We start from the raw sequence: 15,115 nt of genomic DNA, 5'->3' as shown, positions 1-15,115 counted from the left end.
CCATAAATTCTGGATTTAGCAGCCTTCCTCAAAACACTCTAAATTCTCCTCCTTGGGAAATTCAGAAACGGCACCTCTAGCCTAATTTGCTGATTTGGACTTCTTGGAAATCATTGACCCCAACCTCCACAGAGATAACCCTTCAGAAGGGGGTGGGGTGTAAGTTGCATCACATGATCACACACTCCTTCTCCCCTCCAAGAGTACTTACTGGTCCCAGGTACTAGCCTACCAGGTCTTATGACACAATATCCTCCACTCCAGGGAGGACTATGGGAAAGGAGAAGATCACTACTTCTGTCTACATCCAACCTTAGTGCACCGCTTCAGAAGGCTTTCAAACATCACAAAGCTCTGCCAGTCAACATTTGTAAAAACTGAGGACAGGAAACAGAAGCCATTGCCGCAGCAACAAGCGATGGTAGCACACACGTAGGGAAAGGCACACATACACCACGCTGCTTTCGGCAACAGCATAGTAGAAATCAAGACTGAACTACTCCCTTTGCAGAACTACTTCAAGCCTGATTTCCTCAAACACCATGATTCATTCACTCAATTAAAAGGTTCACATGTTTAAAATAAAGCTACAAGCAGGGTTAGAGCAAAAACATAAAAGTGGCAAATAACCCTTCACCTAAAGTCGACCTGTACGAATAGAGAAACCTGAGCGAGTGGAACATTCAGGAGCAAGGATGTTTCAATATTATGGATCAAGTGCTCACAACATTAGGGCTAGCAACAGAGAAGGTTCATAATATAAAAATGACTTTAGGAACGCTAAAGAAACCCAAAACCAAAGAAATTACACACAAATACCAGGAACAAATAAAGCCCCCAAATGAGAAAACCAGGTTTATGTAATAGAAACACCCTCAATAACAGAAAAAGGAGAGACGTTCCCACAGGGAACTGTATTAAACAAGCATTGGCATAGCCAATAGGTCTTGCCTTTGGGACCATATAAGTGGTTAGCTAGTTTTTCTGAGTGAGAGTTTGTTAGTTCTTTAGTTTGTGAGACTGAGATAGTTAATTATTTAGTTCGAGTGAGAGTTAGTTAGTTAATGAGTATGATAGACTTTGTTAGTTACTGAGAGTGACAGAGTCAGTTAGTTGTTTACTTTGAGAGTGTGAGATAGTTAGTTATTTAGGTAGTGAGAAAGTGAGTGAGTTTGCCTGTTATTTAGTGAACGAGATTGAGTGAGAGAGTTAGTTAGTTAGTGAGAGTGATAGAGTGAGTGAGGTAGTGAGAGAGAGTCTGTTAGTGTTATAGAGAGAGTCAGTTAGTTAGTGAGAGTGAGAGAGTTAGCTAGTGAAAGAGAGTATGAAAGTTAGTTAGTTATATATTGAGAGTGAGAGAGCCAGTGAGTTAGAATGAGAGAGTTAGGGTCATATTATCAAGAACGGTGTTACAGCTATCACCGGTTTAGCAGCAGAAAACTGCCGCTAAAACAGCGATAATGGGCTTGATAATATGCCCTGAAGAGTTCCAATAGAAGCCCATGTTCACACCAGAACATGGACTTCTATTGGAATTCTCAAGGGCATGTTATCAAGCCCATTATCGCTGTTTTAGGGTCAGTTTTCAGTTACAATATAGTTCAATAAAATAGACATATCACGCAGCCCCCAAGCAACCTCAAGCAACCAGGCATCCTCACAGGCAACCACAAAACCATATACAAATATAACAAATTACAGTACAGACATACAAAAAACAAAGACAAAAGTAAATGGATATCAAAAGTAATATGTTTTTCATGTGGGACAATGTTAATATTTAGAAATTGATGGATATATTACCTATAGATTATTAGTTTTCTAGGAAGAGGCTTCCTTGTTGTTGTTGGTATTTCTTCCCTGCTTCCTCTTCCTAGCATTAGTGTACTCAGGGACCCTCGCTTGTTGTTGTTAAATTAGGATTTTGTCTTAAAACAAACTTAAGTTTAATTTAAGACAAAATCCTGATTTAAAACAAAATCCTAATTTAAGACACAATCCTAATTTAAGACCACTAAATGCCTTCTGTGAATACCAAAAGTACTAGGTTTAGGATGTTGTCTCAGATTAGTTCTGGGAATCGGCCCCAAAGTGAGCTGCAGTATTCTGCTCTTTGACAAGGCACACATCTGCATACAAAGTAGTTTCCTTATGTGCCAGGGAGTGTTATGGCAGTGTGTGTATTTTTGGAACAAAAAAAGCACATTTCGCTTTCAGCTAATTTTGTAGGTCGGGCTTAGGCAGGTAACATGCGCGGTCTGTAAGACCTGCTGTAATCGCTATACGGAGTGCAATCCCACCTGGTGCTTTTAATTGCTTCACTCCTACGTCGCATTTATCTACTGGCTCCTTAATACATCACATCCGTTTTCAGCTCAGGAGCACCAGTCAACTACAGTTTCCTTACGCTGTAGATGTTTATGTGTTCCTTTGGGTCCTACTTGTTTTATTTCGTGCTCATGTTACTGTGTGAGTGCCTGTTCCTAGTATGTTGTGAAATTTATTTTATCACCACGGACATAACTTGTATGTACAGGGGCTCTGTGCTTCATGTTTTAGCACAGCAAAACACACAAGATGATGGACGGAATGTTGCACATTGTCAAAACATTCACCCCAGTCACAGATCTGGGTTAAATTGCCACCCCAGTTCAGACATGGCCATATGCAAATCAATCTTAACCCTGTGCCTCATGGGACCAGTCCAGCCCGAACTAACAAGCCGTGTCTTTCCTGGACCAGAATCAAGCATCAAACATGTTTTAGCACAGCACCCTCTTTCATGTTTTTTTGCACTCACATAACTTTTATGTACACGGGCGTCGCACTTAATGGTTTTTTTATTACCATGGTACCCGCTTCACAGGCCGACACACGCATACGTTTTATGTACACAGGTGTCACGCTTTGTTTCAGTACGGTGCCCACTTGCATGTTTCTGCAAGCGCTTGTGTTTTCAGGCGATCAGTGTTAGTTTACAAGCGCATTTGAACTGAGTAACATTTCCCCCGTTATTCCACAGTATTTGAAATGTGGCCCTCAGACAATCGTTAAAGGGAGGCATGTATTACATGTTGTTATGGAGATAATTTAGGTTGTGTATATACTTTGTGCCAGGCATGTTTTCCGTCTGGGCATGTCGAGCTCATTTGCTGTGCTAGGCTTATACTTGGTGCTAGGGATTGGCATACTCCCAAAGTCTGGCATTTCCTTGGTCTCTGCATGTCCTCTGTGTGGGGCGTGTGGACAAATGCTAGGCACGTACTCTGTGCCAGTGATGCAGTCGGTACATGGTATATTCAGAACTACATGATGTATATTCTCTTCTCACTTTATATGTACTATTGAGCATGTAATATGAGCTGCAAATGTATTCTACGCTGTGCATGCACTCAGTGCTGGACTTTGAGTTTGCACTTGTGACTGGTAAGTACCCAGTGTTGCACATAAATGATGTACTAGTTTCTGCTTGCTCCCCAGCGTTTACTGTGGATTGGGCAAGAATTTGGTGCCAACCCTGAACTGTGTGCTGGGCAGGCACCCTGCAGCAGGTCTCCAGTTCATGCACACGGTTGCCTAGCTCTGTACTCACCACAGAAGTTACATTCAGGGAGGCACATGTACTGGGCAACGCACTTCATTTAAGCAATGAAAGCACCTGTACCAGTGCCACTCTTCCCTCAATCCGTCCCAGTTTCTTCTTTACTGTTCTCTCATTCTTCCCCCTACCCCACCTTCACAGGTTTGCTGTAACTCCAGGCTGCTCATTCTGTCACCCTCATCTCTCTGGTTCTCTCTCACCACCACCTGCACCACTCAATGTTCCACCCACTCCAACTCTGCCAGTTCACTCACTCACTACTAACTCTACCCCTCTTTTTCGCACCTCACTCTCCCCTTTTGTTCCCTCTCATTCCTCAGTCCTCAGTATCTTACTCTTGTCCCATCCGGTTGTATCCGTGCACAGATGACAGGGACAACAAATCACCCATAAAGAAATAAATAGGTAACCTCCACCGTTTTCTCTCACTTCTGCTCTGGCCGTTACCCCCTCTTTCTCAGTTTCCCTCTTCTCTGCACCACTTTTATTCCCTGGTTCTCTCCCAACTCCACTCTTCCGCTGCTGCCTGCATGTTTTCCAGTTTCCCTCATTCTCGCACCTGGGTCTCTGCCTTCTACTTCTCCACATTTGTTAGCTGTTTCTCTATCTGGGAATTCCATTATCCTCTTTTTCTCCTCCTCCTCCAGTCACATTCACACGTCCTGCAGGATCTCGACACCATCTCCCAGATTTCTCTCTTTCCTTCGCTTCTTCCGCTTCCTCCCCCTCTAGCTCTACCTGTCTCCCTACAGCTTCTGTCATCATTTTTTTTTTGCCCCACTTCCGCAATTGGGATCATTTCTACTTCTCAACGCGACACAGTCACCCACCCCTTTTCCCTTTGATCTCCAGCGTTTATTCCATCACCTCTACATGCTCCATCCCCCTTCTCTTCCCTATTCAATCAGCATAATTACACTGAACGTCACACACTTCCACACCACACAAGTGAACTCTTCACATTTCCCTTCCACATCACATAATGCAACAAATCCCATAATTTAACTCAGCAACAGAACTACACAACACACCAGATACATCCACTCCATAATACAGAATTCCACACCCCAGCCATCGAGCTCCAGATCGGTTTTGTCCTAAAACGGGCAGACAGTGCATCGCCACCCAGCATCCACCGAAGTCTATTACTGAATTGCTCATATCTCCAAGTAACGATCCCTTGTTACAGCAGCAACCTAACTCCCCCAGGATCCGCCAATTGCAGCCACTTCCAGGCTCCATCCGAGCCTCCATGCGCTCCGTGACCCTGTCCGTAATACACGAGACACTATAAAATTCAGGCTGGTATTATACCCGTCCTGATGATAATCCTAGTATTGTTTTAAAAGGATCGAAACATCGTCGACTTGTTTAAACAGCATGCACGTTAATCCAATGTGATAAAACAAGTGCATTAACTGTTTTTTCCAAGCTTGCCCCAGTTATCCGTATTTTCCACAAGCTACCTTTGTCTTGCCTGAAATGTTTCTGTCCAAAATGTAATTGTTTTGTGCATGTGTAGGATGCAGGGTTGTGTCCCACTATATTGTTGTGCTCCTATTTGTTTTTGCATTTATAATTCTTTAGCTTGACTGTTCGGCTGGACATCATCAATATTGCACTGATTTAAGTCTATATTTATCGCATCATTTTCGTTTCTTTTAGGACCATTGTTTTTGCATAAAACTGACACCCAAGGTCCCTTATCTAACTTGTGGGTTCCTGCGTTTGGTTTAAAATACAAAATTCAACAGCATACCACATAATTAAACTCCACTAGATACCACTCCACAACACAAAATCCCATGCCACATAATTACACTCCAAGATGCGCAATCCCACTCCTCATAATTCCAGTACAATCAATACCACATAATTGCTTGTCACAACATTCAAATGCACATCCTGCCACATAATTCCACTACACAAATCCACTCCATATCACACAATTCTACTACACTCAATTCCACAACTATCAATACTAACTCAGCCCTTGTAATTCCACTCCCCACCACATACATCCACTACACTCCAAACCAAAACACATGGGTAAAAGACATTGCCATTTAGAACCCCAATAGCTCTAACTCACAAATGTGAGACCTATTGCATTGCAAATGCTTGTTTACAATAGTGTGTGCCTGGCAACTTTCCCAATAACGAAGTTTTACAAGAATCAAGTCAAAACAGGAAAAGCATTGACAATGTCAAACAGCTGGCAACATGCAACAGACCTACTAGCTTTGTCAATGCTTGTTTGATATGCTCCCTCTCAAAATACTGCTTTTTTCAGTGTACTGGAGACACACCCGTTCTCCTGCTATTTACTTCCATTATTTTGTACATCACCACTGCACCTGTTGTGGTTCCAGTTCTGCAATGAAGCTATCCAACGCTCACTCTATTGATGTGTATTTTTAAAAAAGCACAAACAGCCTAGAGACACAGCTGAAGCGATCTTAAAGGCCAGGCCTAATAAATATGAACTTGCAGAATCAATTTTCATAGATAATATGAGACAAAAGAAGCATGGAGAAATAACTGAAACAGCACTTTCAAAATGGCCCTGTACAAACTCTGCAAACAGAACTGCAGAAAAACTTGACGTTGGAGATGTAGCGAAGGGGAGTGGCCATTAAATATTTCTACAAACTGTGTTTTGTAATAACGTGCTAGCCAACCAAAAAGTTAATTTAATATAGATTTAAGTTTCCAGCTGTAGCTATAATGTCCCAAGGTGACTCCTGATCAGGATTTCTGTTGTGTGTGTTCCTCAACTTACCTGAAATGAGTGAACACCTTTAAGTTACAGATCAGGTAGTACAGTTGTCTTTCATGTAACCACTCCATCACCGGTAGGAGCTCCATGGACCCCGCATGAGCGCCAGAAGTAATCTAGAGAAGCAAAGACAGGAGAAACAAGGTCATGGTCCCTAAGACAGTACGAGTGTAGTATTTGTGCCTCAATTTCACCAGTGTGACTCATGTAGCTCTGCAAGTACTTGATTGATCCCTCCCTTTCTTACATTGCCTGCTTTGCCTTCCGTTTCTCCCCTCTCTGTGCTGAAGCAGATCAGTGAATGAAATAAAAGGTTATCAATTTCATGTGGGATTTTTGACTGTGTGTATCTGTTCCTTCTTTAGGGACATAGTCCAACAACTCCCATATGATGGAGGATGAGGTCTACTAGCTCAGATCCAGGAGACTTTGGTTATTATCCACTCGTCATCACTTGATCTGATTGTGTGATCCTGAGCAAACAAGCCAATTCCTCAGTGCCTACACTGCCTTAGGTGCAAAAAGTGGTGGCACTTAGAAAAAGGCTAAATAGCAGTATTATCTCATGTGTGTACATAAAAAGGTGCCATTCATCCAGCACAGCAAACCATAGGCTTTCTATTGTGATTGTAAAAAAGTTCAGATTTAATCAATGAATAAGATTATATAGCAAAATATTTATGTTTGCAAGGTGCCAGCTTGAAACCTGTAGGCGTGTGCTACCTAGATACCTCTACTTATTTGTAGTGTTTTTGGCTCCAATTACGTTACCTTGGAGACATACGAGGCACTAATTGTCCAGTACTCGCTGGCGCGTGTTGCAGTGTTTGCAGAAACCACTTGAAGATCATATGGGTTGTAACGAGCTTTAGGATCGTTCCTGTTTCTAGGTAGACCATAGACAAACTCTCCTCCATCATTCTTCATGGGAAGATTTTCCTGTGACAGACAAAATGTTAAATTTTTGTTTATAAAACCTATAACTCTGAAATCTTTAGAATTTGGCAGCAACTCAGGATTGACATGCTTGGCACACTGACTTGTCTTGCTTTCTCATTGAAAATCCTACTGCAGAGCAATGCGTGGGTAGGTGCAACACACACTGGTATGCTTTATTGCAAGAACTGGGAAATTTACAAACTACCAATAGGATTTCCCAAATCAGTTACACATTGTAAATTGTAACAGCCCATTGGTACCAATTCCACCTCAAAGTCAGTGGAGATGGTGGAACCATTGTAAGTGCTGCCCTGGAAGCAATGAATGCTTATTTTTATGGGTGTAGTTATTTTAGCATTTGTAGACTAGCACAATCTGTATTTGCTCAGGTATCTCAGTGAGACAGTTGCATATAAGTGCAGCAAAGAGCCTTGCAGGGCCTTATTGGAACAAACATAATTTAAAACTTTTATGGAAATGGTGAAGATGATAAATAACCTTTCGTTTTTTGGGAACAGAGTTCAATAGAGAGGAGCCTCATACTACCAATATCTGGGATCTTATACCACCAATATGATGAGGATATACAGCTCTACCTTATTTACCTAATGGCATTTAATACTTTGAATTATACACCTGCCTGCAGGATGGGCAGAATGATCTTGAAGTTGTCAAAATCTATATTTGGTGATTGTATTATAGATCCTTTTTTATTTACATAAATAAATGTACCCAGCTTATACCATACATATTACAATTATATTGACAAGAGATAAAAACAGCTTGGAATTAATTTGGTCCCCGGTTGCCTACTTTTATGAGACACAACGGGAGCAGTACCAATGGCACTATTATGCATCACTTTATAAGACAAGCACACCAACTAAGGTACTTTTATACCCAATTTAATAAAAATGAAACAATGTGACTAGGATAACCAATTGCAGAAACTCAAAACTAGAATGCATATATTATTGTCAAAGTAAAATACACATAGGCCAAAGCCAAATATCTGGCCTACTCTGGCATAAAGATCAGAAAATAGCTTTAGTCAACCCATTCCATCATAATATTAATACAAAAGATATATCAGAAACATTTAATATAAGTTAACAAACCCCAAGGTTCCAAATAGGAATAACAATATTATTCAATTTTTGTTACAAACAAAGGCCCTGTTTTGCAAACACAGGCCAAAGAGTAAAGTAGGCTGTGATTCAAATATGTATTGTTCCTTCTTATGTGGGCCAAACAGTGGACATTAAAAGGCAGTTGACGTACGTTTCGGTTAGGTTCCTCATTTGAATATACTACCTTGATCAGGACCTGGAGGCAAGATGAGGGTAGATTCAGCAACTCGATTGCCCCAGTACACTCAACATTTCATTTAATTTTGGCAATAGGTGGTGAACCACCTTGATGTCATATCTAAGATCCCCAAGATCAAAACATACCCTTATTTCATTACCTCCCACCTTAGATGAAATACTAATATGTGATAACTAAATGGAACTGTCCTTTGGGTGAATCTCACCCATATGTAACAATGTATCTAATTCTCCTTTTTGGGATACATTAATGAACTATGGTATTGGCCAAACGATTGGTCCACAGGTATGGTACTCAGATTAACCCTAATTTTGTGTTGTTATTCCGACAAGATTCCCAAGTTATAAGAAACACTTCTGGGAACTCACAGCAAACATTCTCACCAGAGAGGAAACAATATGCCATAAGAACAGGTTTCATTTGGGATTCAAAATAATGCCCAGTTCCTTCTGATGTCTCCACACTAGTAGGTTTGGACCCTTTTTTGCAATGTACATCTTTCTTATAGTAGATATGCTGTAAAAGGATAACTCCATTCTTATCATTACTACAAGTGCAATATGGACTTTATTATAGCAATCAGGATTCATGTCTGCAACATCTACTGAATAATTATCTTTCTCAAACTTCTCACAAAACACTTAAATGTGGATTAACCTGTTTGGTGCACAAGAATCTGCATATACCCTTATACTCTGTCCATCTAACACAATCTGACATTAAGGCAATTTTATAGTAACATTGTCTGAATCAATTTTAAATACAATGGTCTTGTGATCCTCTTCTAAGATTTCTACAGTACTAACCCTGTTGTTGTTCAGCAAGCTGTAAACTCTAACACAATCTCTCTTTTGCTCCACTTTCTACACCGCTCCCATGGCAGGACAAGTGGGATTAATAAGGTGCCCACTACTGCCACATCATAAGCACTTGTTTTGAATTGCCCCCCGGAAACTGCTTCTTCTTTTAGTTATTATTAAGTTTTACCTTGCTCGTATCTTCATGCCTTAATACTAGACTCACTTGTTCAACCGGGGTTTTCATTTCTTTGACACAGTCATCTGTATCCTCTGTCTCTTTGACAATATCAAAGGCGTTCTTAGATCAGGACTGTGAGCTAACAATCTCTCTTGTATGCTTGAGTTTTTAGTACAATCTACAAGCAGGTCTCTAATTAAAGAGTCATACAGCTCACCAAACTCACAGGTATCAGACAACCCACCTAGGACTAATATGTAATTAGCCATTTTTCATGTTTGCCTTGGACCCTATTAAAGAAATGATGCCCTTTTAAGGCAAATTAGTTTTGTCTTTGAAATGTGCTTTTAGTTTCTTCAGTCTAGACTGATATAGATCAAGTTGAGCTTCTCTTCGCTCACCACCTCCTTCCAGTACATCTGGAATAGTTTCATATATTTTCATGCCTTCAATACCAAGTTACACTCAATTATTGCTATTAAATAAGACAATGGCTCCCTAAAATCATTTAAGAATGATGGTGTCTGTGATGTGTTTCCTGCTATTAGTGAAAAACATATTATGTTACTATAGAAATAACTAGTAACTGTTCACAATACAATCTATGTTGTTTAACCCAGAAATGCTAATTTGGTGATTAAAAAAGGTGTCCCTTTTTATCTGCACCTTGCCATATTAATGGCACATCTATATATTTCAGAAATAGTGTTAGCAAAGTTTCAATTTTGAATGTCCATTGTATTTGTTGGAAGTTTTGAAATAATACATCCTATTGTAATAAAAGGTGCAAATGCAAAGTGTAAAGAGGCAGAAGGATGGTAAGGAGTCAGACAAGGAGTGAGAGGTAAGAAGGGAGGGATAACATTTTAGGAGAGAGAGATGAGATGGAAAGGAAATAGTATATGGTGGAGGATGTGAGCAAGAAGTGGGCATGGCTGGTAAGGTAGGCGACAAGTGGCTAGAGGGGCAGAGGGTAAAAGTAAGTAGAGATTGGACAGGAGGATAGAATGCAGTTTCAGAGTAGAGGAGAGGTTGAGGAAGCGGTAGGGATGCAGGTAAGGTATTTAGAGGAGGATAAAGAAATGGATGAGCAGAAATTCAAAATTGAACAAAAATTGGAAGAGAAGCAAAGACAAGGTAAAAAGACGGAGTAATGGAGGTGGGAGAGACAGGAAGAGGAGTTTAAGAATGAATGTGGCACAATGGCATTGACAGAGAATTGGAATGAAATTAAGATGAAGTGTGTTGGGATGGGAATGTTAACTTCATAGTGAACAGTCATGCACCGCTGCAATGAGTGCCCAACTGCATGTGAAAATTGCACCAGACTTTTATTTTGACCCTAGTGTCATGTCAAATTAGCGTGTGCGCAGAGGCCTGAGTTTGTCCCTGACAAAATGAGGTCTAGAATCTATTCTTTGATCTATTTGGCTGCACCAGGCATGCTCTCATGCAAGGCAGCCGACTACTGTCACTGCCATGGGTACACCACGTAAAGCTGAGGTGGCAGCATATAAAGATTTGTGAATTTATTGTGTGACCAGAACACAGTCAGAGCACAGTGTACTGACCTCTCTTGTGTAAAGTTCTCCTAATATGTGAATCCCAGAGCCCAGATGTTCTTGGTGCATCTGCCCCTTGGTCTCTAAACATATGAGCCAATCTTAGCCGATTGCCCCATGCTGTCAGGTGGAAATGAAGTCCAATGAGCACTGTTCTGCCATCAGGAATGTGTGGTACTGGTTTCCCCTCCCTGATGGGACACGAGGTGAAACAAAGGAACACTAGATTGGTAACTCAAAAGCTGCTGTTCTTACATTAAGAAGTGGTGGGACATGGCAGGTTATGCTGGCTCTGTCTGCTACTGGCAGCTATGAACAGACCTGCTACGTCTTTCCCTTACCAAAGCATCAGAAACTTACTTACAGAGGGAAATAAGGAGGAAGTGGCTGGCAAATGTACCAGGCATCACAAGAATCTGGCAACACACTCCCACCTTGGCCCTGCTCCCATCTTTAATAATATTTCTTAGATTTGTTTTTTAGAGCTCCTGCAACACAGCTTAGCATCGCCGGCGTCATTAGGTGATATTGTATGCAAACCCAATGCGGCAAAGTCTACTGTCCCCGCATCAGACCTTGCCACAGGCCCAAGCACCACCCCTCACCAAGAACAGAGATGACCTGTCACGACTTATCTCTATCGCCACTGTGACCCACGCAGGCCGCTGGCTGACAGCAGGTGCCTGGCTGGGAGTGGCACTGCGAGAATGCCAGGGAAAGAGACCAGAAACTGAACCACCAACCATGACTAGACTGCATGAGATGAGGTCCATGGAGGAGGCAAACACAAAGAATAACTTATACCACCACATTTCTTTTTGTTAAATAGCATAATTTATAGTAAAATTCAGTTGTTCTCATGACCACTGCCCTCCGCTACTCAGGTCTAGACCTCCTAGTGATATACGTATCAGTAGTTGCATTGAAAGAGCATGAGGAAATTCTTACTAATATTATATAGTTTTATAGAGCGCATAGCCACCCTAACAGGGTTTCTCAGCACTGGGCAGCTAAATGCTGGTTAGGCGGAAAGCACCAACAACATGTTTTTGGACTTTAATATTGACTTCCTTAGGAATGGAGGCATCATATCAGGGGCGATGATCCCTTGCAAAAGAGGTTGAGTTTTTGGCTGGGGGTCCAAATAGAGAGATATATGCACATTGAGATGCATTGAAGCAATATGTGAGGAAATGAGTTACCACATGCGAACTTAAATGACCATAATTCATTGGGGCTTTAGATTTTGAGCTACCAATTACAGCCCTGGATGCATTTGTTATCATAAAGCTGTGGGAGAGAGAAAAGGGAGGAAGAGTTATTAAAACCAAAAGGCACTTATAAGTGTGCAGTGCTGGTATTTTATCTTTCTGCAATATGGAGGTTATTTCATCCTTCTAATGCGGATTGGCCGATGTAGATAGGAGTTTATTGCTACTTCATGGTATTTAACATGCTAACAGTATATGGATTTACTAAATATGAATTTTTTCTCAACTTAATACAATGTTACTAAGATGAACCAACCTGCAAACTGGGTAGATTCAAATGGAGCTCTAAAAGATAAAAATATTTAAGCAATAGAAATTGTTGCATGGCTCATACATGTGAAGCCAAACAAAAGAAATTATTTGGAAAACAAATCATGCATAACTGGTTAAACATTAGGGAGTTTAAAGATAGACAGTCGATGAAGCTAAAGAGAACAGAGTGATGCAAAATCTTTGCAGCCTGTATGCCATAATGTATGATATCCAAGGCTCCTGTGCTCTTTGTAAGCAGACGACACCTACACAGAATTTTTTTTCTTTCATATGAAAGCTAGAAATAATGACATCTGCTGAGGTGAAACCAGGCTTAAAAGCCTCATTAGCTTTCTGTGCAGGAGGACTTGCAAACATAAGCTACATTTAAAATAGGTAAAGAAGGGTAAATAATTTGTGTAAAATGCCAAAGCCACATTTCTGTAACGGAGGTGGTACACTGAAATGTAAAACATTGTTAATGTTCTATCATTCTGAAAACATGCTTAAAACTTTATTTCAAAGCATATGCAGCTTTCTTACTTTAACCATGTTTCAGATACAGAAATAGTCAAGCTATGTTATCTTTTGTTTCTGTTGAGGATGATGTCTGTCCCTAAAACTCTTTGCATTGGCATAGAACAAACCATCCCCATTTGGATGGGAGGGCGAAAGACCAAGATTAAAGAGTTTCAAACTACACACAGCTTTAGGGAACGGAGGCCTCCCCCACACCTCATTTTCAAAGCCATTGGCTGGCGCAGCAGCTGCCCCTTCACTCTACATCAAGACTACTCATAGGCACACCTCCCTGGGTTGCAGGGCCGGCTTTAGCACTGGTGGCGCCCTGTGTGACAATGTCAGTTGGCGCCCCCATGGGCACCCCCCATGGATTCCCTTACTACCACCCTTTAACAGTGCCCACTCAAGTCTCCATAACCTCTCTCTCTCAGATGTATTTATTAGTTATATAGCACCACCTATACCAGTGTAGGGTATCAGAGCACGTTTCATCACACACACATTACACAGAGACAATCAACCATATGTGTGCAAATCAGTGTATAGGAATTGTTACATAAGCCAGAAGACTACAAGGTGAGCACATGTCATCCATACTGGTAGACAGTATAGTTTAAGAGTGTTTGGTATGAAGAAGCACAAACTCAGAATTTAAAACAGAACCATGGTTGGGGGTTTTATTTATTAAGGTTTTTTTTTTAACCAAAATGAACCTTTTTGAAACATTAGAATAAGGAAAGACGGTGAAAACATCATAATGCTCTAATATATACCTTGCAGTTTGCATGCAGATCTCATGACAGTTATTAGCTCACTGTTCCCTGTTAGAATTGTAAGATCTACACTGCTAGTAACAAAAGGATCTCTGTGACAAAAGCATTGACCTATTTGAACTATATGCACTTTGTGATCTGCGTGGTACACATTCTTTGCAACATGCATATTAACCCTCTGTGCTACCATAAAATGAGTTAAAACTTCCACTAGACAAAACTCCTTCTCAGTTATCTCGACATTTTTATTGTTGTGTGAAATTTGCCTGAGGCCAGCAATGCAGCAGCAGGTGCTATTTAAAACATAAAATACTGCCAGACATGGCGCCCCCTCGAAGAGTCAGCACCCGGTGCAGTGGCACCATTCGCACCGCCCTATAGCCGGCCCTGTTGGGTCATCATGGAAGGAAAGATTCTAACTACAGGGGGCAACCTTGCTCTATACTACAGGAACCAATCCCAAATAACTTCCCTCACTAACCCTATCCTACCCACCTCTCTATTTACATTGACAAGGGCATTTAAATGATTGAAGATATTGCAACATACACATCAAAGCCGCTTTATGGCGCAATGCAAGCATTAAGATAGGATGAGAAGAAATGACTTGGTACCTCTGGAAAGCACATAATATATGATACATTGAAAACATCCTAACAAAACAGCACCCTGAAAACTTTCACTGAAATACAGCAGAAATATGACCTCACAAAGCACAGAAACAAAGATACCGCCAATTTTTGCACACGTTTTCTGACATCATGGGACGGAAATCATCTAATCTGGAACACACCCGTTTTCCACACGACTGACATGCATGGAAGGATTATGAAGAGGTTGCATCTGGGTTATATGGCACAACGGTTGATCACTGTTTCTTCCACGGCACATGCTCCGCATTGCACACTTGGTGGGCAACACTCCTAGACACCCAGTTCCATAAAGGAGCAAGGGTAACCATATTAAGTGACTGCTAAAAGGGCCAAAGTAATCTTGCCTGAAATGCAGCTTTTTAAATATCCTTTACTGATGGTAATAGTCACCTGCTAAGCTGTACAGGGCTAAACTTTGTAGTGACTCCTGATTTGGGAGGTGTAGGAAACAGGCCA

At 41.1% G+C, this 15,115-nt stretch overlaps 1 protein-coding gene across 1 annotated transcript in view; it reads right to left on the bottom strand.

The window, feature by feature from the left end:
* DNAH14 (dynein axonemal heavy chain 14) overlaps positions 1-15,115 on the bottom strand; it is a 1,144,348-nt gene that overhangs the window by 1,072,322 nt on the left and 56,911 nt on the right. The window contains exons 7-8 of the mRNA XM_078647362.1: positions 7,152-7,319; positions 6,384-6,496 (exon numbers count right to left, since the gene is read on the bottom strand). Of these exons, the coding sequence (XP_078503488.1) occupies positions 6,384-6,496; positions 7,152-7,319 (281 nt within the window). The remainder of the gene's footprint in view (positions 1-6,383; positions 6,497-7,151; positions 7,320-15,115) is intronic.

Source organism: Lissotriton helveticus, chromosome 6, assembly GCF_964261635.1.
Source record: "Lissotriton helveticus chromosome 6, aLisHel1.1, whole genome shotgun sequence".
Taxonomy (NCBI): Eukaryota; Metazoa; Chordata; class Amphibia; order Caudata; family Salamandridae; genus Lissotriton; species Lissotriton helveticus.
Note: the sequence above shows the minus strand (reverse complement) of the source record. Positions and strands in the feature narration are given on the sequence as shown.